This window comes from Rhamphochromis longiceps, linkage group LG9, assembly GCF_057381845.1.
Source record: "Rhamphochromis longiceps isolate RC_006_pf linkage group LG9, R_longiceps_female_GT1.1, whole genome shotgun sequence".
NCBI classification, from domain to species: Eukaryota; Metazoa; Chordata; class Actinopteri; order Cichliformes; family Cichlidae; genus Rhamphochromis; species Rhamphochromis longiceps.
Window position 1 is genome coordinate 30,766,455 of NC_140565.1, and position 26,142 is coordinate 30,792,596.

Here is a 26,142-nt window from a genome sequence, read left to right on the forward strand (position 1 = left end):
AACCTTTTGTTTGCATTTGGAGACTCGGCGTTTGAACCATCCCAGATATCTGCACCAGGGAACCAACTTCTCAAGCCGGTAAAAAGGTCAAGGACACAGTTACACGATCGCTAAACTAACCTGTTTTTGAATAAAAGAAAACCATATAAGCATGATCCCTGGAATCTCGGTTTAAAAAAAGAGAAGCACTACAAATTACTTTTCTTATGTTTAGTATACAGGAGTTGCTGCTCACACTCTGAGTTGCACTAGTGTGTCTGTCAGACGCCCGCACGCGCAGTCACGCCGGACACTTCCTGACCTTATTTCCACGAGCCCTCGACTCAGCTGCAAAGTTCTTACGGGGTCAGTTTCATCAGAATTATCTGCCATCATTCAGACATAAGTTGAGCAATGGTTTAACCAATTTTTTCCATCAAGCCATGAAGGGATGCCGGAATTAAACAGAACATAGGATGTAAGTTAAGGAAATATAAGTTTGACCTTGGAGCACATCTCCTTCAGCGTTCACAATAATGGATTGCATTTCTCTCAGTCAACTGACTGTTTAGGGGGGAAAGCGGCTAATAGTTAGTGGGCTCTGTGTTTGTTGTTTTTTAATCACACTAGGAGTGAACAAAAGCAGAAAACAACCCTGTAAAGATGCAGACTGTGATAGTCTGGTTTATACCACAAATCTTACCAGCTGTAACTGAGTTTTTTGTGGTTTAAGTTATAAGTACGTGTCAAGACTTCTGTCTCGCAGCAACATTGCCGATGTGATCCTTCTTTTTTGTTCCCTATTAATGATCTACGGTAATATGTGATATTGCCCCCATAAAATAATAAGGCTTTAATGAAATCATTGTGATACAGAGATTTGGATTCTTGTGCGTGCAATGTGCATGAAGTAGATAAACAAGAAATTTAGTCAAGATTGGATGTACTTCTGTGTTTACCAACTGCTCCAAACTGACTTTATGCTTCATACGTGTCAACTCAGGGAACTCCTGTTGTGACCTCCCCTCTGTGAGCACACACGCACACACACACACACGCACGCACGCACGCACACACATGCACACACACACATGCACACACAGAAAGAGAGAAACAGAGATCATTAATGCAGAGGATTGCAGCAGCTCTTGTATTTTCACTCTCTGCTGGATTTTAGATGAACAGTCACATAAATCTTGCTCCAAATTATTTGAAAAAAACATCAAAGTATCACAGTATCGTGTTTTTTTGTTAGGGTCAAACTTCTCTTTGGGTAAAAATTAAGCCAACATCCAAGTGTCAAAGGTCGGTTCCAGGATGAAGGTCAAAGGGAAAGTCCCTGGGACGCTTCCGGTTATGTTTCCATCCGGCGTAGTCATCTGACGGGTCCGTGCTATATCGCCCTTCCTGACCCGGACTGGTATAACGTTTTGTAGAAAAGTTTGATCGATTTGCATGTCTGTCTGTGCTGTGCTTTACAAACACTCTTAAAGAAAAACAAACATCAGCCAAACACACGGTTCATCCTGATTGTCAGGTGTCGGCCATCCAGATTCCAGAGGTGCTGTGAAAGGTCATAAAGTTAACACTGTGCTGTAAAAAGAAGGCTGGAGTGCACAGAAACTGGTAGAGATGCAGGTATCTGGTCGTCCTGGGTTTCACAGACTAAAAGCTAAAAAGAATAAACACATTAAGTTGCTGCACATTTGTAGAATAACATTTGAGATTACTTTAAAAATATTTTTTTATTACATTAAATGTAAAGAGTCAAATGGAAGTCTTTCTAAAGTTATATCATGATATTTATATTATGAAAAGCAGATTTTTGACAATTTAAGGTTTTTACATTTTTAGATAAAATAAACACAAAAAAACAAATAACAAGAACACAAAACTGGCAAACCCAACCAAAACTGACCAAAATCTACTGAAAATACTCCCACACGACAGAACCTCTCCTCTGCCTCTCTGGCTCCATATCTCTCAATAGAACGATCTGTGGTTTGCTATCTCTCACCATCAGAACACTCCACACATCCTGCGAATGACTCACTTCCTTATAAACAGTGTTGGCAAGTTATTTTGAAAAAGTAATTAATTATAGTTACTAGATACTTCTTCAAATAAGTCACTTAGTTAGTAACTGAGTTACAAGATTCTGAAAGTAATGAATTACTTGAAAACTAACTATAGCGTTACTTTAAAAAAACGTTTAACCCTCTGGGCTCCAGGGGATAATTGGCCATTTTTAACTACTTTTGATTTTACCTCCATATTTCACCTTTACAAACGATTTACTTTGCCTTGTTTGGCATCATTCTTTTCAGCACAACCTCACATGTCTGAATTTACAGTCATGTTCTCATTTTGACATACTGTACTAACACAATTGATCTAAAATCAGACAAAAACATAAAATCCGAGTAGAAAAAGTTATATATTTTACTGTAACCACCACAAACATGTTTAATGAATCACATTTCATAATTTTAAATGCAAATATTAATTGACAATTTTAAAATCATATGCAACAGTTTGTCGATGCAAGGCTGAGGGTGCTTTTGTAAGATCCAGGAAGAGGTGGCTGGAGGAGGGAGAACAAAATTCTGCTTTTTCAGGCTTGAAAAATACAGATCCAAAATCAACTAAATATTAATGGCACTGTCTTTGACAATCCTAGAGAAATTTCACATTTCTGTGCCAAATTCTATACTAAACTGTACAACTCAAACTATAATGAGGATGTCTCAACACTGTTTCTCAATAATATTAAAAACCTAAAAACTATTGTTGTGGAAGATAGAAGTCTCTGTGACAGCCCTCTGACTGTGGAGGAAGTTTGTAATTCTATTTCTGCACTTAAGGCCAACAAATCTCCTGGCACAGATGGTTTAACTGCAGAGTTTTATACATCATTTTCTAATCTCCTGGCTCCGTTCTTACTGCAGGTTTTCATAGAAAGTATAGAGAATAACACCCTCCCTCCTACTCTTACTCAGGGTCTCATAACACTTATTCCAAAGCCAAACAAAGACTTACTTCTTATTGATAATTGGAGACCCGTCTGTCTGCTCAATAATGACTATGAGATTATGGTTTTAGTACTTGCTAACAGAATTAAAGAGGTCTTGGATACAATTATCAATGAGACACAATCAGGCTTTATGAGAAACAGACACATTTCTAATAACATTAGACTGGTTTTGGATCTACACTCAACAAAAATATAAACGCAACACCTTTGTTACTGCTCCCATTCCCCATGGGATGGACGTAGAGACCTAAAATTCATTCCAGATACACAATATAACCATCCCTCCCAAACAGTGGTCACAAATCAGTCCAAATGTGTGGTAGTGGGCACATCTGCTATATTGAGATAATCCATCCCACCTCACAGGTGTGCCACATCAGGATGCTGATCTGACATCATGAGTAGTGCACAGGTGTACCTCAGACTGCCCACAACAAAAGGCCACCCTGGAATGTGCAGTTTTTTGCGCTATTGGGGGTCTGGGGACCCAGAACCGGTCAGTATCTGGTGTGACCACCATTTGCCTCATGCAGTGCAACACATCGTCGCATGGAGTCTATCAGATTGTCAATTGTGGCCTGTGGAATGTTGGTCCACTCCACTTCAATGGCTGTGCGAGGTTGTTGGATATTCGTGGGAACTGGTACACGCTGTCGTGAAAATTAGTAAAGACATCGACCGCATGCTCTTTAATTTTATATGGAAAAACCATAAGCAGGTCCTCTTAGCGTGGACCCTCATTTATAAACACAACTTCTCACCACACATATAACTCATCTGGAACAACAGAGATATTTTATTTCAAAACAAATCACTTTTCCTGGAAACTTGGGTCCAAAATGGGATCCTATTGGTGGCTCAGCTGGTTAATAAAGAGGGAGTACGACTTACTTACAATGAATTCCTTACACTATATAATTTTCCCATCAGTGTTTGGGAATTCTCAATGGTGCTTGGTGCCATACCCTCAGGTACTTTAATGTTATATAAAAACACTGACAGTTCAATATCTACCTCTGTCACTCTCCCTGATCCAGCTGAGTCAGCAGTGGGAAAAATCTGCTTTTCACAGGAACTTGGTAACAGCAATAAGAGAATACGTAGTTTATTCCAAGAATATATCGTGTCTCTCCCATATATATAATATCTTACTGGAACCAACATGTTCCAGATATCACCTGGAAGACCGTCTGGATGATCCCATAAATATCTAATTGTAAACAAGGTGAAGGAAATCTCATATAAAATTCTTCATAAATGTTACCCAGCCAGTCACTATATGGTAACATTTAAAAGAGACTCACGTACTCATATAATTATTTTTTTTACCCCCGGTTTTGTATGTTCATGTTCTGTTCTTTCTTAAACTTCATCTATTTGTATGTTGTATACTTATTGTGTTTCAATAAAGTTCAGTAAAAAAGTACGTTCTAAATGACGCTTCAGACGTCACTAATCACGTGACTCTGGCCAAACGAATCAAGCCTTGACACGGTGCTTCTGAAGCAGCGTGTTGATCTTTTTCACACACGCACCGGAGCGTCAGCTTCAAGCGGACCATCGCTACCTCTCACATCTAAAGGTAAGTGTCAAGGTAACTTTGAACTGAGTTCAGTCAATCTCGAGTTTTTCTTAGTTTTCTGAATGAAGTTTTCTGTTGCTCTCTGTGAGAGGAGACCGTTAAAGGCGGGGCTCTCCAGAGTGTAGCAAAACAGGAAACCACAGCTGCTGGGTGTGTGTAAGTGTGCAAACGAATAGATTAGAAGTGCAAGTGAGCCACGAGTATAGAAAGGTCAAGTTTCGTGAGTTGTTTTTCTCACCACTGATCACGCGCTCAACACTCTACACATACTTGCATCACACGCGCGCTCTCAAGCATCGGTATAGGGCTTTGAAGCTGACGTCACGCCGCAATGCATTGTGGGAGCGGATCTAGAAGGGTGGCAAGTGCCACCCTAAAATGATCCCTTGCCACCCCAAGTGCCACCCCAGTTTTGCATATGAAAGTGTTGTTTATTAAAATAAGATAGCATTAACAGTTTGAGCGTAGTTACAGTCAGCTGTGAATATAAATGTTAAAACTGAATATATTGCATAGTGTGTCCCCCCCCTCCATCAGTAACAAATGGTTCAGCCCATAGCAGGACCGGCTTTTTTCTTTTTTTCAGTAGTTTCACATAAGTTTGTAATTTTTACTCCAGGATGCGGATGGATGATGTGCGTCCTGCGCCACCCATACGATCTGGGGCATATCGGAGCCATTTTTGGACTGCTTGTGCAAAGACAAACTCGGACATAGAGTTTGCCCCTAACTGCTGCGTCAGGCCATCTAGGACAAAAATACACACACAAACAAAAAAAGTGAATTAGAGCACATGAATAAGCTCTTGTTAACTGTCTTCAGCGGGGAGAAAGTATGTAAACTCCTAGGCTGATAAACATGAAAGTTACCAGGCGTAAATCTGCAAACTGCCGCATTTGATTCCCAAAGAGCTATGAGCGGAAAAAGTGATAAGTCTTAGCATGGTGTGTCGTGTATCCTTTAAAACAAAATAAACATGGGGTCCTCGGGCTGTACAAACTACAACCTGAGGACTAAACAAGCTGAAGACCAAAGACTCCATCTCCAGATTAACCGGACATGAAAGTCTTGTTATTAAGAAAGACAAAGTAATATAGCAAAAACTGGACAGGAAATGTGAAACACACCCAGCAGATCAATTGATCCCTTTATTGTTCACTTTAGGCTCATAAAACTACAATAAACGGTAAAACTTACAGCGCTGTGCAGATGCATGTTTGGTATCTTTAAATGCCCTTTTTTGCTTTGTCTGGTCCTTGGTTTTTTTCCCTGCCCAGTTGAGTACCGAGGCTCGTTTGTAATGGCATAAGCCATTACACAGCGGACTCGCACCTCCAGTGTGGTCCCTCCAATCAAGGCAAAGCGTCTCACCTATAGACACATTTTAAGAGATGTAATTAGCGTGTCTCGTGTCTTAAATGTGTATGCAAGTGCTTGTGTGTATAATCAACATGCCGTCGTTATGTATTTAAATCACATCTGACAGCTATTACACTTTATAGTTACAAAGTGTACATAACCTTTATATACTTACCATTGCCTTATTTGCCTCTTGTGATCTAAGAGCTGCCTCTGCATTGTTTAGCTCCTCAATGTTGTGCAAGGGCAAATCCAGAGGCAGTACCCCAGCATCTACCGATTCATTGCAGCAGGGATGGCGGATGGCTCTGACCTCCTCACGGAGTTCATTAACTGCTCTGGTCCGGTCTGACAGCATAGTTAACATCTTTTGTGAGGTCGCATCTGTTTCAAAGAACAATTCTAGAAAGATTAATGGCTTAAGCAGTGAGAGGCGAAAAACTAATATATCCATAAATGATGGTGTAACATTCTGCATTCAAGTATAAGTTGTTCTAACTGCTAAAAGTGTTTGCTAGTTTTTGCCTGTCACATATATTTGATATTTGTATATGTAGCTGCCATCACCAGTGTGTGAATTGTGTGTGAATGGGTGGATGACTGAATGTGTAAAGCGCTTTGGGGTCCTTAGGGACTAGTTAAAGCGCTGTACAAATACAGGCCATTTACCATTTATACCATGTAAAATCTGAAATTCCAAGATTTTCAAACTTGCCTTGTAATAGTGGCCTCACAGAGTCTCTGGACTCTACAGAAAAAAATCACAACAAGATGACATTCAGGAGTATAAATTTGTGCTTTGAAGATAAGAGCACAATGACATTGTGATTCAGCTTTAAAACAATTTGAAAAGCATACCATCTATAGGGAAGTCCTCGACATCAGACTCTGCATGCTGGGGAGATCGCAAAGCTGTGTCATTTTGTGTGTCCTGCCAGAGTGGCGAAAGGTGCCGGAAGCTGGGCGGGGCATTATGATGCTCGCTGTCAGTGGGCTGGGGGGAAGACTGCGGAGTGGTGAGGGCTGTTTAGAAAAAGTTAATTTTTGTTAAGTGGATGGTAGTTACCAAATCAGATCTGAAAAAAAGAGGAAAAATAGGGCACAATGTCAATAAGGAGGGAAAACTAGATACAAAGACGGCTCATAGAAGCTGAACCGAGTCCTATGTGTGAAGGGACAGTAACTGCGTGTGCATATGTAAGCATTTAAACACTGAAGATAGTAAAATTAACAGTATTTTGTCTAAGTCTGCCATTGTAGGAATTCATGGCACCAAGACAAAAACGTGGCGCACAGTGTGACGTCAAAATAGGCGCACACCTTTGACGCTGCGTTTTCTCCGTTTTCCTCGTCCACACGTAAATGCTAAAACGGAGTTTTCGAAAATATCCACCCTAGCAGGCTTCTGTGGAGATCAGGGAAATTATTTTACTGCTATTGTTAAATAATCATCATCATTACCATTGCATTAATAATATAATTTACAGTATTGATATTGCATTCAGATGTTTAAACAGTGTGTGTGTCTTTCAGAAAGACTAAGTTGCAGGCTGACAGGAAGTTGCAGGCTTTGCAGAAATGAAACAAGTTATTCTGAGGAGCTGGTTAGACGAGGCTATTTGAATTACTAGGTTATTCAAATTGTCTGGTATACTTTTATATTCTTTTATTAAGCTTTTAGTAGAGGTTCTTGATTAGAACATTTATTCAATATAGTACATATAGTTTCAGTTAGGTTGTTACACATAGAGTTGGATGTCTCGAGACCACTTTTACGTGGTCTTGGTCTCGTCTTGGTCTCGACGGACTTTTGTCTTGGTCTTGGTCTCGCTGTTTCGGTCTTGCGTTCTCAAATCGACATAGTGTTCGGAAGATTTGGAGTCAACCATCAGCGGAGTGGGGGGGGTGGCTTACTGGGCTTAAGCCCGTGTCATTTTTTCAGAAGCATGGGGTCTTTTGGAGTGTAATTTTTTTAGTTAGATGCCTGACTGACAACTGTATAAAACAAAAACAACACACGAAGCACAGAGCGCACCGTCGTAAATTCCCCCTAATTTTGGTATGATCCGAGCTCAGGCACTAGGCGACTGAGCACAGCACCCATGTGAGCGAGGGGGGAGAAGCTGCTGCCTGCGAGTTTGCTGCAGACAGAGGAGAGCTTAAGTTTGACCAGGTACCAAAGCAAATCATTCGTACTGAACTAATAATGTAAATATGACGGTGTATCACAAAAGATTGATATCAAACTGATCACTTGGTTGCGTTACTTGCTCTTCGAGTGAATCAACAAATGGATAAATAAAAAGCCGAACAGCAATGCTGATTTTTTTAGAGAGTCTTAGCTTACATTTCATATTTTCAGTTGTTACCCTCCACGGCTAAACAAACTCTCTAAATCGGTTTCAATTGTGTACTGATGAACACAACAATGGACATAAGGAGCTTCTTTCAAAGAAAAAACTCAGGTAGATGTTATTTTATATATTGTGCTTTGGATGTTGTTCAGTATATCTATGCAAAACAAGAGGAATTTCAATACACAGCAGTATATTCACAGTTGAAACCAGATATTTACATACACTTTATGGAGAAAACATAAAAACTTTTTTTACTGTTAAACATCAATTTAGAGTAAACTTTTGTTTTAGATAAATAAATGTTGAAATATCTTTTGAATTAGTTAAATGTCAGAATAAAAAGAGGGAGCTGTCTATTTTAATCACTTTCATGAAATTTAGGAGTACATATACACTAAGTTTATTGTTAATTAATAAGAAAACTCCAGACGATTCGATTCTGAGCTGAAGAAGCTTCTGATAGGTTAGTAGAGTCCATGTGAGTAAATTGGTGGCACAGCTGTGGATGCATATAAGGCAAAACACAGCCTGTTTCTGTGACATGGGAAAATCAAGAGATGTCAACCAAAACACCAGGAAAAGAATTGTGGAGCTCCATAAGTGTGGCTCAAGTTTGAATACAATTTGGTGCCATTTGCAATTAAGAAATACAGATAGTTTCTCTCTTTACTCTTAAAGTTAACAAATATGTTTTTTATATTTATCAATCTAAAAAAGTAAACATTTAGTCTGATTTGATGTTACAATTAAAAAAGTGTTTGTGTTTTTATCTGAAGAGTACATAAATATGTGGTTTCAACTGTATATTTGATGATGTTGGTGTTTGGCTTGTCAGCACAAAGAGGGAGAGAGGAACAGAGAGGGAGAGAGAGGAGCAGAGAGGGAGAGAGAGAATGACAACAGAACAGAGATGGAACAAGAGCAGGTGAGACACACATGTTAGTCAAATGGTTGTTTGCCAAAACTCATCAGAACATGTATCTAGTACCTAGTGTTTCTTTTTAGATACCATTTGTTACTTTTCAAATTCTATATTTATTAAGTTATGCAGGCTTGTTTGCACAACAAGGCTAAATAATTATATAAACTTTTCTCAATCTAAATATTGTACTTTGGTAGAATTAAAAAATAAGTGTAGTGCAGGTCTATGATGATTTTTAGTGCTACTATCATCTAGTTCTGATTCTGGTTCTGTCTTGGTTAAGTCCTCAGTAGTCCTGGGGCCCGTTCTTCGTACCTCGCTAAGTAGGTTAGCCGGATTAGATTGTTGACGATTTCGCGTGATCCTGGATCAGTCGGTTCCCCGAAGCTCATCCGGGACTTGCTGTCATAGCAACAGAGCCGTAAGCGTAAACCTGCTCGGGAGCAGGTTTACTTTATGTAAACAGGATTAGATCGCGGCCACGCAGGTATGTCCGCTTCATTTATACGAAAGCAACAGCGATAAATAAATAACATCAATGTAACTGAAGATAATGCAGCACTTGATCCTTTTATTGATGTCACACAGATACATACAGGTCATTTCCTAAAAAAGGGAAATGTACTATTAACATTCTATTACATGTATGTGATTATTACAGATGTAATTCATATTTCAGAGTAGTAATTGTAAATTACTTCGTGTAATCAAGATGAGAGACCACGGCTATAAAAGCCAAGGTGGATTTGGGAAGCCTGTCGCAGCCATGTCCTGTCCGTTTACGCGAGCAACCCATTGCGGAAGGTGCAAGATTGATAAGGAGAGTCCTCAGAATTCAGCGTATATTGCGGGACAGACAGGATCCTTTAGCTCAGCGCAACAGTGTGCTCATTGAGAGATATCGATTTTCCCGTGAGGATATTATTTACTTAACCAACTTGTTGACGAGGGGGTGCAGGACCACCACCTGTCTTTTTTTGCTCTGCCCTTTTCTTGGTTGCTGTTATAAACAAACAAACAGATTATTTCAGGCTCTCTTTCCAAGAGACGAAAAGCAATATAAGTGATAAATATTACCATTCTGTAGAATATTCTTATATTTCACTTTTACTTGTTCCCATGTTCTAGTGGGTCCTGTTGTGGCTCTAATGTGAAAGAGGATATAATATAACAATATAATATAATGTAATATAATATTGGATAATATAGTGTAATATAATAAATCTACCCTACCGCCTACTGGTGTTGGCCAGAGGGGCCGATGGCGCAATATGGCAGCCTCGCTTCTGTCAGTCTGCCCCAGGGCAGCTGTGGCTACAACCGTAGCTGCCTCCACCAGTGTGTGAATGTGAGAGTGAATGAATAGTGGCATTGTAAAGCGCTTTGGGTGCCTTGAAAAGCGCTATATAAATCCAATATATTATTATTATTATTATTATTATTAAATTACTTACGAGTTTAATTTGTCAGCAACTTTCTGCCAGCCCTCTCTCCTTGCTTTTGCAGCCTTTGCAGTGTTCCCTTGCGTTCTGATTAAACTCTGAAACTCCTGAAATCCCTCACTCAGGAGTTCTTGCTCTGCTGCCGAAAAATACCGAGCCGAGCGCGCTCCTTCGACATTTTCGCCGACCAATCAGAGGGTTGCCGATCAATGTTTCTACTATCGATGCGTAGCCCCTTTTATGACACCCAGTGATGTCACATTACTGCGTCCAGCTGTACTAATCGTCAACAGCAGGTGTGTTCGGGGAACCGGATTAGCGAGCTCACGGTTAGCGCGATGATTTGATCTTGGATGTGTCATTTGATCTTGGATGTAGTAAGCGACGTACGAAGAACGGGCCCCAGGGCCCTATTTCAGGAAGCCGGTTTAGTGCAAACTCTGAGTAAGTATACCCTGAGTTAACGAAAACTCTGGGTTTTCGGTTTCACAAAGCGAGTTTAGATTAATCCTGAGTGAGTTACTATGACGACACACTCCGTGAAGCTAACCTGCCCCCTAGCAGGTTTACTTCAACTAACCCTGACGTTCTCCGCCTCTTTGTCGGAAACCTGACTGTAGGAAGTGTCAGACATGGCGTGCTCCTTCCTTGAAGAGCCAGTAGATGTTGAAGCCCAAATTCTCCGCAGAGCTCTCCGCTGGGAGAGAGTGATTAGAGCGCGTTTGGACATTTTATCATTTCCTGATGATTTTCTGTGTGAACGTCACCGTTTGTCAGCACAATCTATAATTCATTTGAATAACATCCTCAGGCCTAATATTGCTCATGTGACACATCGCGGACATTCTCTCAGTTCTGTACATATTATTTGTATTGCACTTCGGTTTTTTGCAAACGGGAGCTTTCTGTATAATATTGGTGACGCTGAGCACGTTTCCAAGGCTACCGTCTGTCGCGCAGTCAGGAATGTTACAGTTGCACTGAAACGTCTCCTGTACTTGTTTGTGGTGTTCCCATTATCACAAATGTGGAAGCCAACTGCTCAGCCTCTGTGAGTGGTGGTGGTGGAGGACCCCCACCTGTTTTTCGGGCCTCCGCTTTTTTTCTGTTGGCTATAACGGGTCACATTTGAGCATACAGAGTAATCAAATATGTACTTGTAATGTGCTCAGATAATTTCAATAAGTGCTTACAGAAAGAAAATTAATGTAGCCTCTAACTGCAATTGATTTACATCGGACAAACAGACCAAGCACTATGGCTCATAATACAATTACACCTTACCTGTTTGGACTATATTTTTATATTTCATTTTTACTTGCTGCCAGGAACGTTTGGGGCCTGTTGGGTTGCACCTGCGCTCACATCACATCACAAAATAAAATGTATGAGATAAAAAATAAAATAAAATATAATAAAATAACGTGTTAAATGGGTGGAAATCCCTAGATCAATGTTTAAATTAACACTCACGCATTGACTCTGTCGGCTATGTTTTGCCATGCATGCTCCCTTTCTTTTGCAGCTGAAGCTGTGTTACTTTTTTTCCGCGGAATTTGCATGTTATCGGCATATGCTGCCATCAGAATTTCGGCCTCAAGCGCTGTAAGGTACGTTGACCGCGCCTTCTTTCCCTCCGTCTCCATGGTGACTCGCTTAATCTGTGCTCCACTAATCAGGGCTTTATGTATCCTCGTGCGCGCGCTTAACTCGAGGTTAAAGCAACTCCGCGTTGATTGAACTACTTGTTATCAGCCTTTCTGAAACCGAATATTCCGAGTTGGACAGTTCGGGGTTACTCAACCCTGAGTATCGTTTTTCACTCTGAGTTTTCTAAACCGGCTTCCTGAAATAGGGCCCTGATTTTGAACTGTTGTAGTCCTGTTTTAATTCCGGATCAGTTCTGGGTCTGGTTGAATTGGGGTTTAGTCCCTGTGTCTTGATACAGGCCCGACTTTGTTCTGCCTTGCTGCTTAATTAAAAAAACTAGTTTAAGGTGTCCTGCATAGAATAGCATCTGGCTGCAGTTTAAAGACTTTTTTTGTCTCGGTCTCGGTCTTGGTCTCGGTCTCGTCTTGACTCGGTCTTGGTCTCGTCTCAACTTGTTCTTGGTCTTGTCTTGGTCTCGATACCCTCTGGTCTTGGTCTTGTCTTGGTCTCGATACCCCCCCTGGTCTTGGTCTTGTCTTGGTCTCGGATTAGGCGGTCTTGACTACAAGTCTAGTTACACATAAGGATGAGCCTCTGTTCTGGTGAAAGGTCAGAAGTGCAACGGGTGAGATGAGAGAGCATTTAAGGGCGAGACACACATACAGTTAGTGAGCGTTAGTAGGCAAGAGGTGACATACACATATACGCACACACATTAGTTAGACTCATTTATAGGTGAGAAGTTGGTCATGTTTGTCTCTGGAAAGAGGAACAGTTTCTTGTTGTCTCTGCAAGAAAGAGGAACAGCGTCTGGCAGGATGTGGGGCTCGTGTTCCAGACGAGATAGAAGACAACGTTCTTTTAAACCGTGTTAAAAGTCATTGTGCTTTTGATTTGACGTATGTATATATTCTGTCTGTGACGTATGAAGGGGCGTCATTAATTCAAACCCTGATGCTATAAAAATCTGTGTATGCTTTGATTAAGTCGGAGAACAGTTCCTGTCTGCGAACAGGCACTGGTCTTCCCACGCGTGTATTCATTAAAATCAATTGTTTTGACCAAGATCTTCTGGACCATGGTTGTTTGTACTCTCCTTCATCAATATTTGAACCTTAACACTTCTTTAAAAATCTCAGTTTTCAGTTAACGAAAACGCAGTTTACGTGTGGACAAAAGGTGCAAACACAAGTTAGGTGAGCGTGCAACGTAAAGTTTGAATTGAGTGCGAATTGAAGCGGGTGCTCTCCAATCATTAAAAGTAACAAAGTCATTGAACACATTTATACAGTTACCTTTACGTTTATCAATTATATATCACAGATTTAATTTTTTTGTAGTACTATGCTAAAAAGCAACTACAGAGCGAAAGTCTGGGTCAAGCGCCGAGGCGATGGCAAGAACAAAGGAATCCTCGACGCGTTAAAGCTAGCTTTGTAAGGGATTATAACAGCAAAGTATGAAACGAAAATGTTTTCTTTGTTGATAGACTTTGTTTGCAGTGCAATTTATTTGTTGCCAGATTGTAAGATGAAAGTAGACACAGTTTCAGGCTCCCACATTTTGTCCGAAACTGTACATTAACGAGTTTTTTTTTCCTTTTTTTTCTTTCTTTTTTTTGCTGTTATTCAAATGCAACCGTGGAAATAACGAATAGAAAAAAAATTCATTCATTCTTACCTTATACTAATCGTGGTGCAGGCCAGTGCAGTGCATGAACTGATGCCTTCTCCGGTCAATTCCGCTGAGAGTAAATCTAATGTCCTCCTCTACTGTACAAGACAATGGTTACCTGGAGGGATGTACCAATGTGATAGGGGTGCTGCAGAATAGTCCAAGTGATCGCTGCTTTAATTTCCCGGTCAACTATACATAAATTGCATGTCGACACGATTTTTTAAAGCTGGTGCACTAGACCAAAAGTCATTGATAACAAAAGAACAATAAATCTACTTTCTCCGGTACTTTATACGCGCTCAGTTGCAATGCAATTTAACGCTCAACTACAGATCGATGGCTTTTTGATGGTGGCCAGCGCCGAATGATGGTCAACTATAAATAGATGTTTTCTCGACGTTGTTGTTGTCACCTGGTCGACTACAAATAGATCAAATATCAATGACAAAAAAACAACGGTAAATCAACTTCATTACAAGGGCAAACCTGGTAGGGTCCGTCAGACCGGTGACAGCCATCCAGGGAACCTGTTTCAGTTGCCGAAGATTCCGCGAATTCGCTCCACCGCAGCGAAGATGAGGTAAGAGAAGGCGGGAATGCTGAATCTCTTCAGCCAAGCCGACAACAGGTACCAGCCAGGTGCCAATAGGTTCCAGGAAGCGACAGGAGACAAAACGCCAGTGCAAAGGTCTGAATTCAGTCAGAGTGCATTCGGAAACTAATCTGTTACTGCCAGATGAAAGAGCCAAATATGATTTCAGTTTCACGAGTAGCCCGCTACGTTTTCCCCGACGTTTAAAGCGCTTCCTCTTATGAGATGTGGTAGGGGTGTAATCCAGGTGATGCGGTACTCCAGATAGTAGCAGAGGTAGAAAAAAGTCCTGTCCATCAGCGTTAGTCCTTCCCAAATTCTCTGTGGCAAATCGAATATTTAACAGAGCTTCACGATCGTAGGTCAATAGAGAGTCAGCGTTGTTCAATAAAAGTGACGAAAACAATAGAAACACGCAGAGCAAAAGTGGATCCGACAACCGTGGACGGCGAGCCATGCACACCGGCACCATCTTACACGGAAGAATATATATATTTCGAGATGATGGCAGCAGCAGCAGCCGTTCTTCTCAGCATGAGTAGCTTAATGTTGTTCGTGTGTAATTCACGTTGAGTAGGCTAACCACGTTATTACATTAATGCATGTAAGGTGAACTAGCAAACATCATCATAGCTACATGCGGCTGTCTTCTTGTTTGATGGCAGATACTCCCTTCACCCTGGCCAAAAAGGCTAAAATGACCAAAGAAAAAGTGGAAAACAGTTAAACATGAGAGGTTTTTGGACAAAGTTTGTGTTTGTTTTTTTTTTTGTTTTTTTGTTTTTTTTCCTTCATTGTTTAAGCACTGCTTCCAGCCAAGAGTGATACCATATATGCCTCATAGCTGTAGAAAAGGCTAAAATTGTTATCTTTTTACAAAAAACAGCTGAACATGAGAGGTTTTTGGACCAATTTTGTGTTCTCCATTCTTTAAGCACCGGTTTGAGCACCGTTTAAGCACCGGCACGGTTTCAAAAGTACCGGTTTGGCACCGGTATCGGATAAAACCTAAACGATACCCATCCCTAGTGTTGAGCGCTCAGTGCATCTGCGTTCGACTACTACGCCTAGGCTGCACTGTCGAGTGCAGATCCACTGAGCGTAGCGCAAGCTAGCAAGACAGAAGCTAAGCTCGTTGCAACATGGCAACTGCCTCAATGCTACCCGAAATTGAAGCTCCCCCACCCTCATTCAGATCTGGCGTTTGGAACTCTTTTGGTTTTCATGTGACGTATGACCCTGAAGGTAAGCGCGTCATGGACAAAAGTAAAACAGTATGTCGGCTGTGCCACGCAATGCTCAATTGGTGGGAACTAGTGTGTTAGCGCAGTTAGCTTGTTAATGTGTTGACGCCGTCCAGCCCCACGCACGGGGCGATCCGCAGTAACTCGTTAAGGGAGATTTGTGGCGTTAACGTCATTTTAACGAGATTAACGCTGACAGCACTAGTGGGAACACAACGAATATGACTGCACATTTATGCCGACATCATCCTAGTGCAAAGACAAGTGGAAGCAGACAAAAACAACAAGCACACATGCCACAAACTTTACAGAGTGATTTAGACAGCTGTTAGCACATGATTCTCCTTATAGGGACCTGATATGTTTAATATGCTGCTGAGAATATAGCCAGAAGAAGAGTATAGTATAGCTTTTATTTTGGAAAGAGCCATTTCTCTGTAATAAACTCTCTTTTCCAAAGATGAGTGATTCCTCAATCAGATTTATTTATTTATTTTTTGTTGTTTCAGCAACATTAAATTTAAAAACTGTACTTTTGAGTTAAAATATATATTTATAATTTTAATAAATGACAAATTAAAAAGGCATGAAAATTTTTGTCTCTAAAAAAATATTGAACCGTGACACCAAAGTATCGAACCGACTGAACTGTGAATTTTGTGTATCGTTGCACTCCTAGTGTGAGGTAAAAGTGCTACAATGAAAAACATTTCAAGAAAATGTAAAATAAATGTATTCCAGGATAAAACACAGCTGTCTTTGTCTTGTGCAAATCGTTGTGTCGGCTCACTGGGCATTTGATTCCAATAACAGGCCTCAGTCTCTCCTGCTACTGGTCTGCCATACTGCTAAATTTGGTATCGGTGCTCAAACCTTTTGTGTCTGTTTGCCCACCTCGGGAAGCAAAAATTTGTTTTTTTGTCAGATGAACATATGAGACACTTTGACTCTTCAGTGCAGTGTGGAGCCTAACAAAGATCTGTTTTGTGTCCCAGCTGATCAGCAGGAGGAGAAGAGTCTGACGGAGCAGCAGAGGAACATTTTCAGCTACTTGGACTCAGCTCAGCCACTACAGAGGAAACAATGAGCTCAACACAGAAGGTGACAGACAGAGCAGGGCGATATGACCAAAAATGTTTATCACGATATACATTTGAAAATTTGCGATAACAATATAGCTGACGATAAAATTGACACTAGACAAAATACTTTACAACTCCACGACTTTATCAGTGCAAAAAAACACCATCAATGTATTTTCACTTAAACAAGCAGCTGTTTTTTATGTGCATTAAAGTTATATAAAAATTTAACAGTGCAAATACAAATGCCTTGGAGCAAATGTCGGCCAATTTCCTCTGGAAAATCCTTTTGGTTAAACTCTCAGCAAGCAATTTGCATTTGCACTGTTAAATTTTTATATAACTTTAATGCACATAAAAAAACAGCTGCTTGTTTAAGTGAAAATATATTGATGGGTGTTTTGCACTAATAAAGTTGTGGAGTTGTAAAGTATTTTGTCTCGCGTCAATTACATCGTCAGTTATATTGTTATCACAAATTTTCAAATGTATATCGTGATAAATATTTTTGGTCATATCGCCCTGCTCTACTTTCATGTTGTTACTGTTTAGGCTTAAATAGGTTTGATGTTTGGTGCCTTTTTCTTAATGTAAAAAAAACCAGTATTGTTCATTTTGTCAGCAGCTAATAAGACAAACATAGGATTTATTATCACTGAATGGTTATGTATAAATCTAGAAAAAGTGTGTGTGTGTGTGTGTGTGTGTGTGTGTGTGTGTGTGTGTGTGTGTGTGTGTGTGTGTGTGTGTGGCAGGTTGGATGTAATGTGTCAGAACTACCAGCAGGTGGGGATAAGAGACCTTTAAGGTGTTTGGTGCCACACTCCACCTTCAGGTTTAAAACTAGTGTTAATGGAGGGAGTTTGAAGGTTGAGTTTGTTCCACGACTGCATTTCACTCACTGCCTCTGTTTGTATCTCTGTCACTGCAGGACCAACATGGAGCCAGAAGTCAGCGCTCTCAGGAGGCCGACAAACCTCACAGAAGAAAGGGAGAGAAAACACACACCTGTGACGAGTGTGGGAAGGGTTTTATTTCCAAGTGCCATCTAAAACAGCATCAGGTCATCCACACTGGAGAGAGACCGTTCAGCTGTGACTTGTGTGGAAAGTCTTTTTCCTGGAAGGTTGCTCTAAAACAACACCAACTCATCCACAGTGGAGTTAAAGCGTACAGCTGTGATCAGTGTGGCAGAGCTTTTACTCAAAGTGGCAGCTTACAGAGTCATCTAGTTAGCCACTCTGGAATTAAGGCATACAGCTGTGACATCTGTGGAAAAACTTTCATCCAGAGAGGGTACCGAAATAGACACCTACGCATTCACACCAGACATGATGTGTACTGCTGTGAACAGTGTGGCAAATACTTTACAACAGATGCACAGTTACAACAACACATGTTTATCCACACTGAGGAGAGACCTTATAAATGTGACCTGTGTGAGAAGACTTTTAAATCTCCACATTACCTGAGACGACACCAACAGATCCACACCAGAAAGAGACTCTCCAAGTGCAGTTACTGTGAGGTATGTATTTATATTGTTATCTTGTCATTTTAGCCTGACTGTTTGGAACAACTCTGCTCATTAAACTGTGTTAGCATGTTAGCAATTCTACTGCATGGAAAAGCAGCTCTGAGTGATTATTCAGATTTTCATGTCAGTTGTGATTTTAGTATTACTGTAGTATTATGGTGGTAGTATTGTAGTTATTGCAGCCCAGTAAACTGAGTGTGTTAACTGAAACAGTAAAATGTAATTGGACGTCTGCAGAGATGCTCTTTATTTCAGGCGACGTTCAGGATAAAAATGTTGAAGGACTGACTTACACTGTCTTTGTGTCTTTGTTTAGAAGCAGAGTGACACAGATGGATCCAGTTCTCAACCCTGTCATCACTGTGGTGGTGGGAAAGACTTTCGTTGTGACCTTTGTGGAAAAACTTTCAGTCAGCAAAAGACCCTAAAAATACATCAACGTAGACACACTGGAGACAAACTGAAATACTGCAAAGAATGTGGGAGAAGCTTCACCACACCAAGTGAGTTAAAACAACATGAACTGATTCACAGTGGGGTTAAAAAGCACCTCTGTGATCAGTGTGGGTCATCCTTCACCACTACAAATAAGCTTAAAAGACACAAACGAGTCCACACAGGAGAGAAACCATACAAGTGCAGACACTGTGACAAAAGCTTCTCAGATTCAGGTAATCGTAACAATCATGAACGTACACACATGGAAGGAAACTACAGCTGTGACCAGTGTGACAAGAGCTTCAGGAATCTCAGTTCATACTCCAAACACAAACGATCCCACGTTACTAATAAACTGTTTCACTGTTACCAATGTGCCAAAACATTCACCTCATTGTCTGCTCTGTGCAAACATCAGCGTGATCACTCAGGGCTGAAATCACTCCCATCACTGGATCACAGTGAATCTGAAGAGACAGAAAGATCCTCTGGTTTCAGTGTCAGACTCAAAAAGCTTGAGATCAGGCTCCACAGAGTTCAGATAGAATCATTTAAACTTGTGTTGAACTGAACTGGTTGCTGGGCTGAACTTCTGCATTACCAATGCAAACTGAATAATACAGAAGATGAAAGAATAGACTTTGATCAGTTAATAAAGCTCATGATCTTGATTCATTGTGGCTGCTACACAGATACTTCTGGGTCACTTCTCTCAGTTAGGAACCTTCCTCACCAAAACTGACTGTTGGACCACACCCCTGGTTTCATGAGAAGTTGTTTCAGCCATGATTTCTCTTCCTGTATTTCAGAGTAAAGACTGAAGTGACAAATGGAAACATGTTTAAAAAACGCAATGTGAGAGAGACGTTGAGGTCCTTGGAAGTTACCCTGGGTTTTTCTGTCACCCTGCTAGATGTTACACACCTTGTTATTGGACTGATTTCTACTGCTGGACTACTCCTGGGGAGAGTAACAATACTCTTACTAATTAGCTCCCTTTCACACCTTTGGGGATATTTATTTTTGTGCTTGCAGCGCTGTGAGCCAGAACAGCGAGAGAAAAACCTGCAACAGCGACGAGCCGAATGCTTAAGTGAATCCCAGCAGCTGCACATGTGCTACGCTGATTTAGAAGATATCTTTGCTCTTCATAATTCATAACTTCATAATTACACCCTGTGTAATTATGAAGTTATTGAGCTGCACATACTTTACGACCTGCTTAAGTTCGAGGTCACAGCGTCTGTAGAGCAGCTGGAACATAATGAAGTCTACAAGGTTAAAGTTTTATCTTCACTTGTTGTTCTCTCTGCTGCTTGGTTTGATGGATCTGAGAGCTTTTGTTTTTATTACTGTTATTATAATTATCATTAATATTTTACTCTTTAAAAGCTTTAAAATAGTGTTTGTGTTTTGAAAAGTTGATTTAAGAATTGAACAGAAACATCTGTCATAAAAATCGCCCAAAGGCACGGAGACAAACTCAAAGGATGCAACCTGTAACTTTCTCTTCCTTCATGTCAGCACCATCATCGATTATTTATATTACATGCATATAGCAACAGTAACACTTTAGTTTGGATTTCATAATTTCTGTAACTGGAAAATATTATTTTGTTTAAAGACAGAAGTGACTGGGTAGTTGCAAAATTAAAGTGAAATATTTAATAGTCTAATAACAGATTAAATGCTGTGTTGAGGCTGTCGTTTCAGGAGGAGAGAAGCTGCAGAGAGGCGTGTAAGACTGCAACTCTGCTTCCTGGTCCCAGCTCTGGATAGTCATATTTTAGGGGGTTTAATAAATGTGTCCATATTTCTAGAAATGAGAGCTGCTCCATCCAAAGTGGGATGGATGCCGTCTCTCCTAACAAGACCAGGTTTCCTCCAGAAGATTTGCCAATTATCTATGAAGCCCACATCGTTTCTTGGACACCACTCAGCCAACCAGCAACTTAAGGAGAACATGTGGCTAAACATGTCACTCCTGGGCTGTATCCCAAAGGCTGCTCGAAATGCGGCCCTCAAATGTGTCCTTCATTTCCCTGAATTTTAAAGATGTGTCGGTGTAGACTTCGTGGCCCAACATATCCCAGATTGCATAGCGCGGCGGTGGATGTGGATAATTTTGCCGAAAAAAACGGTGGAAGCGGAGCGGCCAAAGAGTAAACGTTTAAAAGTAAGTACTGTTATGATGTCTCAACAGGACCTGGAAAAACTAGTCCATGCATTCATCTTTAGTAGGCTTGATTACTGTAACAGCATCTTTACAGGTCTACCTAAAAAATCAGTCGGACAACTGCAGCTCATTCAGAACTCTGCTGCTCGAGTCCTCACTAAGACCAAAAAAGTGGACCACACCAGTCCAGCTCTGAGGTCTTTACTCTGGCTGCCTGTCCGTCAGAGGATAGACTTTGAAGTTCTGATGCTGGTCTATAAAGCTCTGAATGGTTTAGGACCAAGATACATCAGTGACCTCCTGACCCAGTATGAACCTTCCAGATCCCTCAGGTCACCTGAATCCGTTTTTTTTTATCAGTTCCCAGAGTCAGAACCAGACACGGAGAAGCTGCATTCAGATTTTATGCTCCATATATCTGGAACAAACTCCCAGAAACCTCAGATCAGCTGAAACACTCAGTTTATTTAAATCCAGGTTGAAGACTCACCTGTTCTCAGCTGCATTTGAATTACATTTTGAATTGCATTTGAATTGCATTTGAACTACACCTCTTATAAGGTGTAGTTACACACCTTATAAGAGAAGCACATGAGAAGAGAGGCGACCTAGCTGTATTGTGGCTGGACCTAACTAATGCGTATGGGTCGATCCCACACAAACTGGTTGAGCATGCTTTGCACCTCCACCATGTCCCCAGCAAGATCAAGGACCTAATCCTGGACTATTACGCCAATTTCAGGCTTAGGGTCACTTCTAGGGCAGTTACTTCAGACTGGCACCGACTCCAAAAAGGTATAATAACAGGCTGTACCATCTCAGTTACGCTCTTTGCCCTGGCAATGAACATGGTGGTAAAGGCTGCGGAGGTGGAGTGCAGAGGGCCGTTAACAAGGTCAGGTGTTCGTCAGCCCCCTATCAGAGCCTATATGGATGACCTCACCATTACAACATCATCAGTTCCCGGGTGTAGGTGGATCTTGCAAGGTCTTGAGAGACTCATCTCATGGGCAAGGATGAGTTTTAAACCTTCCAAGTCAAGATCGATGGTACTGAAGAAGGGCAAGGTGACGGGCAAGTTCCGGTTCTCAATTTCAGGAACCATTATTCCATCCATAACGGAACAACCAGTTAAGAGCTTGGGGAAACTCTTTGACTCCAGCCTGAAAGACTCTACTGCTATTCAGAAGGCAAATGAGGAGCTGGGAGCGTGGCTTATTAAGGTGGATAAGTCCGGCTTGCCTGGAAGATTTAAAGCCTGGATCTACCAGCATTCCATCCTGCCCCGAATCCTGTGGCCCTTGCTTGTCTATACAGTTCCAATAACTACTGTGGAATCCCTTGAAAGAAAGATCAGTGGCTTTCTTCGTAAGTGGCTGGGACTTCCCCGCAGTCTCACCAGCGCTGCCTTGTATGGGACAAGCAACAGCGTGCAGTTACCCTTCAGTGGTCTCACAGAAGAGTTCAAGGTGGCTCGCACACGAGAAGCCCTACAGTACAGAGATTCTAAAGACTGCAAGGTGGCATCAGCAGGCATTGAGGTAAGGACAGGAAGAAAGTGGAAGGCTGAGAAGGCAGTTGAGGTGGCGGAGTCACGCCTAAGGCAGAAAACACTAATGGGGGTCTTAGCAACAGGGGGAGCAGGCTTGGGGTACGTCCCAAAGGCCCAGGTCAGCAGGGCACAGGGAAAGGAGAGACACCAGCTACTCCAGGAAGAGGTCCGAGCAGGTGTGGAGGAGGAGCGAGTAAGCAGAGCTGTAGGCCTTGAGCGGCAGGGAGCATGGACAAGGTGGGAGGGCACCTTGCAGCGCAAGGTCACCTGGGCAAACATCATGCAGGCAGACTTCCACCGGATCCGATTCCTAGTGCAGGCAGTATACGACACTCTGCCAAGCCCAGCAAACCTCCATCTGTGGGGAAAGCGCGAGACACCTGCCTGTCCCCTGTGCTCTGGAAGAGGGACCCTAGAACACCTCCTTAGCAGCTGCCCAAGGGCCCTGGCCGATGGTCGGTATCGTTGGCGGCACGACCAGGTGCTCAGAGTAGTTGCTGAAAAGATTGCCTCAGCAATCAGCACCAGCAAGCATCATCATGCTCCGAGGAAGGCAATCTCTTTTATTAAGGCTGGAGAGAAACCCCAGGTGCGCCCACATTTGACAACTGGCCTTCTCAACACAGCCTCTGATTGGCAGCTACAGGCTGACCTGGGTAAACAACTAAAGTTCCCTCAGAACATTGCAAAAACATCACTCCGGCCAGACTTGATAATTATTTCTGAGGCCTCAAAACAGCTGATCATGCTGGAACTCACAGTGCCCTGGGAAGAGCGGATTGAGGAGGCTAATGAAAGGAAACGAGGAAAGTACAGGGAACTAGTGCAGGGGAAGGGGCTGGAAGACTTTCTATGAGCCCATAGAAGTGGGTTGTAGGGGCTTTGCAGGACGATCACTCTGCAAAGTCCTAGGCCGGCTGGGCGTGGCTGGGGCAGCCAAGAAGAGGGCCATCCAGGCTGTGAGTGAAGTGGCAGAGAAAGCCACAAGGTGGCTGTGGATTAAGAGGGCTGATCCGTGGGTAGCTACTGGTACGCAAGTCGGGGCCTGATCACCCCCGGCTGGGTCGCCTGGGCGAGGGTGTATGATGTTGTGAGACCCGAAACACCTGATGACCCTAGGATACATCACTGAAGATGCGTACCAGTGCATCCAGGAGATGTGTCTTTATAGTTAAACTCTGGCTGAGCCAGTGACGCCTAGGAAGAGTCTAGGTGACAACCAAGAAAGTTTGGTGATGACTGGAGAGACAGATGACAGCTCGGAAAGACGGCTCCAGGGGCAGGGTGGGCTAGCATCCCGGTCTGCAGTTTTCGCGAGAAAGCACCCAAAAAGCTATGGAAAGCCCTAAAGAAAGATACCCCCAGGAGACCCCGAGAGGGGGGGAGGATGAGGTCTCCAATCGGACGGACTTAAGGTTAACGACTAATGCAATGGAAAGGACTACGAGTAAGACATGTATCTGCGGCAAGCTGTGCAAGAACCAGCGTGGCCTAAATGTCCATCAGGCTAGAATGAAATGTTTGGAGCGGGAGAGTGAGGTGCAACGCACAGGTCCTGAACCTGGTGAGACGCAGGAGGAGCCCGGCCAGGAGGCACCCCACAGAGCCCAGTCCCTCCATGCACAGGACTCTTCCAATCCAAGCAGTGTAGTTCCACAACAGCGGATTAAGTGGCCCCCAGCCAGCAGCCAGAGCGAGTGGCAGAAGTTTGATGAGGATGTCTCCAACATCATACAAGCTGTGGCCAAAAGAGAGAGACCCGAAACACCTGATGACCCTAGGATACATCACTGAAGATGCGTACCAGTGCATCCAGGAGATGTGTCTTTATAGAATAAAGCACCAAATCCACACTTTTAAGCTTAAATTCTTTTTAATCAATTTTAAATCATGCTTTTTATTTTTGTTTTTTAATGTCTCTGTAAAGCACTTTGAATGACCTTGTTGTTGAATTGTGCTATACAAATAAACTCGCCTTACTGAATACTATGTCACTTATTTATGTGCAAATGTTTAATAATGAAGAACATTAAAGCATTACTGTTGGCCACATGTCGGCAAAGTTATGTGACATTAGTGATGTTTGTACTAACTTGGTTTTAAAGCCTTTAAAATATTCGCTGTTCAATAGTCGACCTTAATCTTACACAGAATGTGATGATTTTATGGATAATTAAAGTCAGTCATATATCCACAAACACAACAAGCTGAAAGTCAGTGATGCTGCTCGGTTTGCAGTCCTGAATATCACGGCACAAGCAGGATTCACTGCACTGTTAATGTTAGCTATGTTATATTGCTGTCTCTGTTCGGTGGTGTCGAGCCAAACGGACTTTAATGTGTGTTTGAACGAGCTGACGGTTCACTCGTTAAGCTGAAAGAAAGATGCCTCCGTGCAAGCTTGAACATGTTGCGTGTGCCGTCGGAGCTGGATTTCAGTCTAAACTGGTGTCCGTGTTGGTCCTGCAGAGAATCAGAGTTGGAAAAGTTGTTAATGTAGCAAAAAACAAAATGTAATGCATTTTGTTCATAATCTCTTTAAAGTCATGATCTTTTTTTTTTATCGCTGTCACTGGAGTGGGTAAATGAGTCTGCAAAGTTAAAAAAACAGATTTACATTTATTGTTTATTACTTTTATCGTCATCATCCCATTTATACACATTTAAGAAATAACGTGTAAAATAACCTTTTGTTTGCATTTGGAGACTCGGCGTTTGAACCATCCCAGATATCGGCACCAGGGAACCAACTTCTCAAGCCGGTAAAAAGGTCAAGGACACAGTTACACGATCGCTAAACTAACCTGTTTTTGAATAAAAGAAAACCATATAAGCATGATCCCTGGAATCTCGGTTTAAAAAAAGAGAAGCACTACAAATTACTTTTCTTATGTTTAGTATACAGGAGTTGCTGCTCACACTCTGAGTTGCACTAGTGTGTCTGTCAGACGCCCGCACGCGCAGTCACGCCGGACACTTCCTGACCTTATTTCCACGAGCCCTCGACTCAGCTGCAAAGTTCTTACGGGGTCAGTTTCATCAGAATTATCTGCCATCATTCAGACATAAGTTGAGCAATGGTTTAACCAATTTTTTCCATCAAGCCATGAAGGGATGCCGGAATTAAACAGAACATAGGATGTAAGTTAAGGAAATATAAGTTTGACCTTGGAGCACATCTCCTTCAGCGTTCACAATAATGGATTGCATTTCTCTCAGTCAACTGACTGTTTAGGGGGAAAGCGGCTAATAGTTAGTGGGCTCTGTGTTTGTTGTTTTTTAATCACACTAGGAGTGAACAAAAGCAGAAAACAACCCTGTAAAGATGCAGACTGTGATAGTCTGGTTTATACCACAAATCTTACCAGCTGTAACTGAGTTTTTTGTGGTTTTAGTTATAAGTACGTGTCAAGACTTCTGTCTCCCAGCAACATTGCCGATGTGATCCTTCTTTTTTGTTCCCTATTAATGATCTACGGTAATATGTGATATTGCCCCCATAAAATAATAAGGCTTTAA

General features: G+C 41.8%; 1 protein-coding gene, 1 long non-coding RNA gene and 1 pseudogene across 3 annotated transcripts in view; 2 read left to right on the forward strand and 1 right to left on the reverse strand.

The window, feature by feature from the left end:
- The window catches only part of LOC146662539 (uncharacterized), a 29,801-nt gene that overhangs the window by 733 nt on the left and 2,926 nt on the right, over positions 1–26,142 (reverse strand). Inside the window, exon 2 of the long non-coding RNA XR_014913396.1 lies at positions 4–1,651. This is a non-coding gene — a long non-coding RNA (uncharacterized LOC146662539). The remainder of the gene's footprint in view (positions 1–3; positions 1,652–26,142) is intronic.
- On the forward strand, positions 4,491–21,692 carry LOC146662540 (uncharacterized). 2 transcript variants are annotated; one of them, XM_085419253.1, is made up of 4 exons: positions 4,491–4,595; positions 16,834–16,939; positions 17,852–18,448; positions 18,777–21,692. In XM_085419253.1, exons 2-4 carry the CDS (start codon positions 16,922–16,924, stop codon positions 19,464–19,466), a joined length of 1,305 nt encoding a protein of 434 aa, XP_085275379.1. In that variant the 5' UTR covers positions 4,491–4,595; positions 16,834–16,921; the 3' UTR covers positions 19,467–21,692. The 2 variants fall into 2 exon arrangements, with proteins under 2 accessions (XP_085275379.1, XP_085275378.1); XM_085419252.1 differs by having other exon boundaries at positions 4,494–4,595; positions 18,774–21,692.
- LOC146662541 (uncharacterized) lies at positions 21,382–24,607 on the forward strand (annotated as a pseudogene).

What these genes read in the sequence shown, in the direction of transcription:
- LOC146662540 (XM_085419252.1), top strand. An exon ending in CCAAGTGCAGTTACTGTGAG is followed by an intron (nt 18,449 to 18,773) that starts GTATGTATTTAT and finishes GTCTTTGTTTAG; the next exon opens with AAGCAGAGTGACACAGATGG.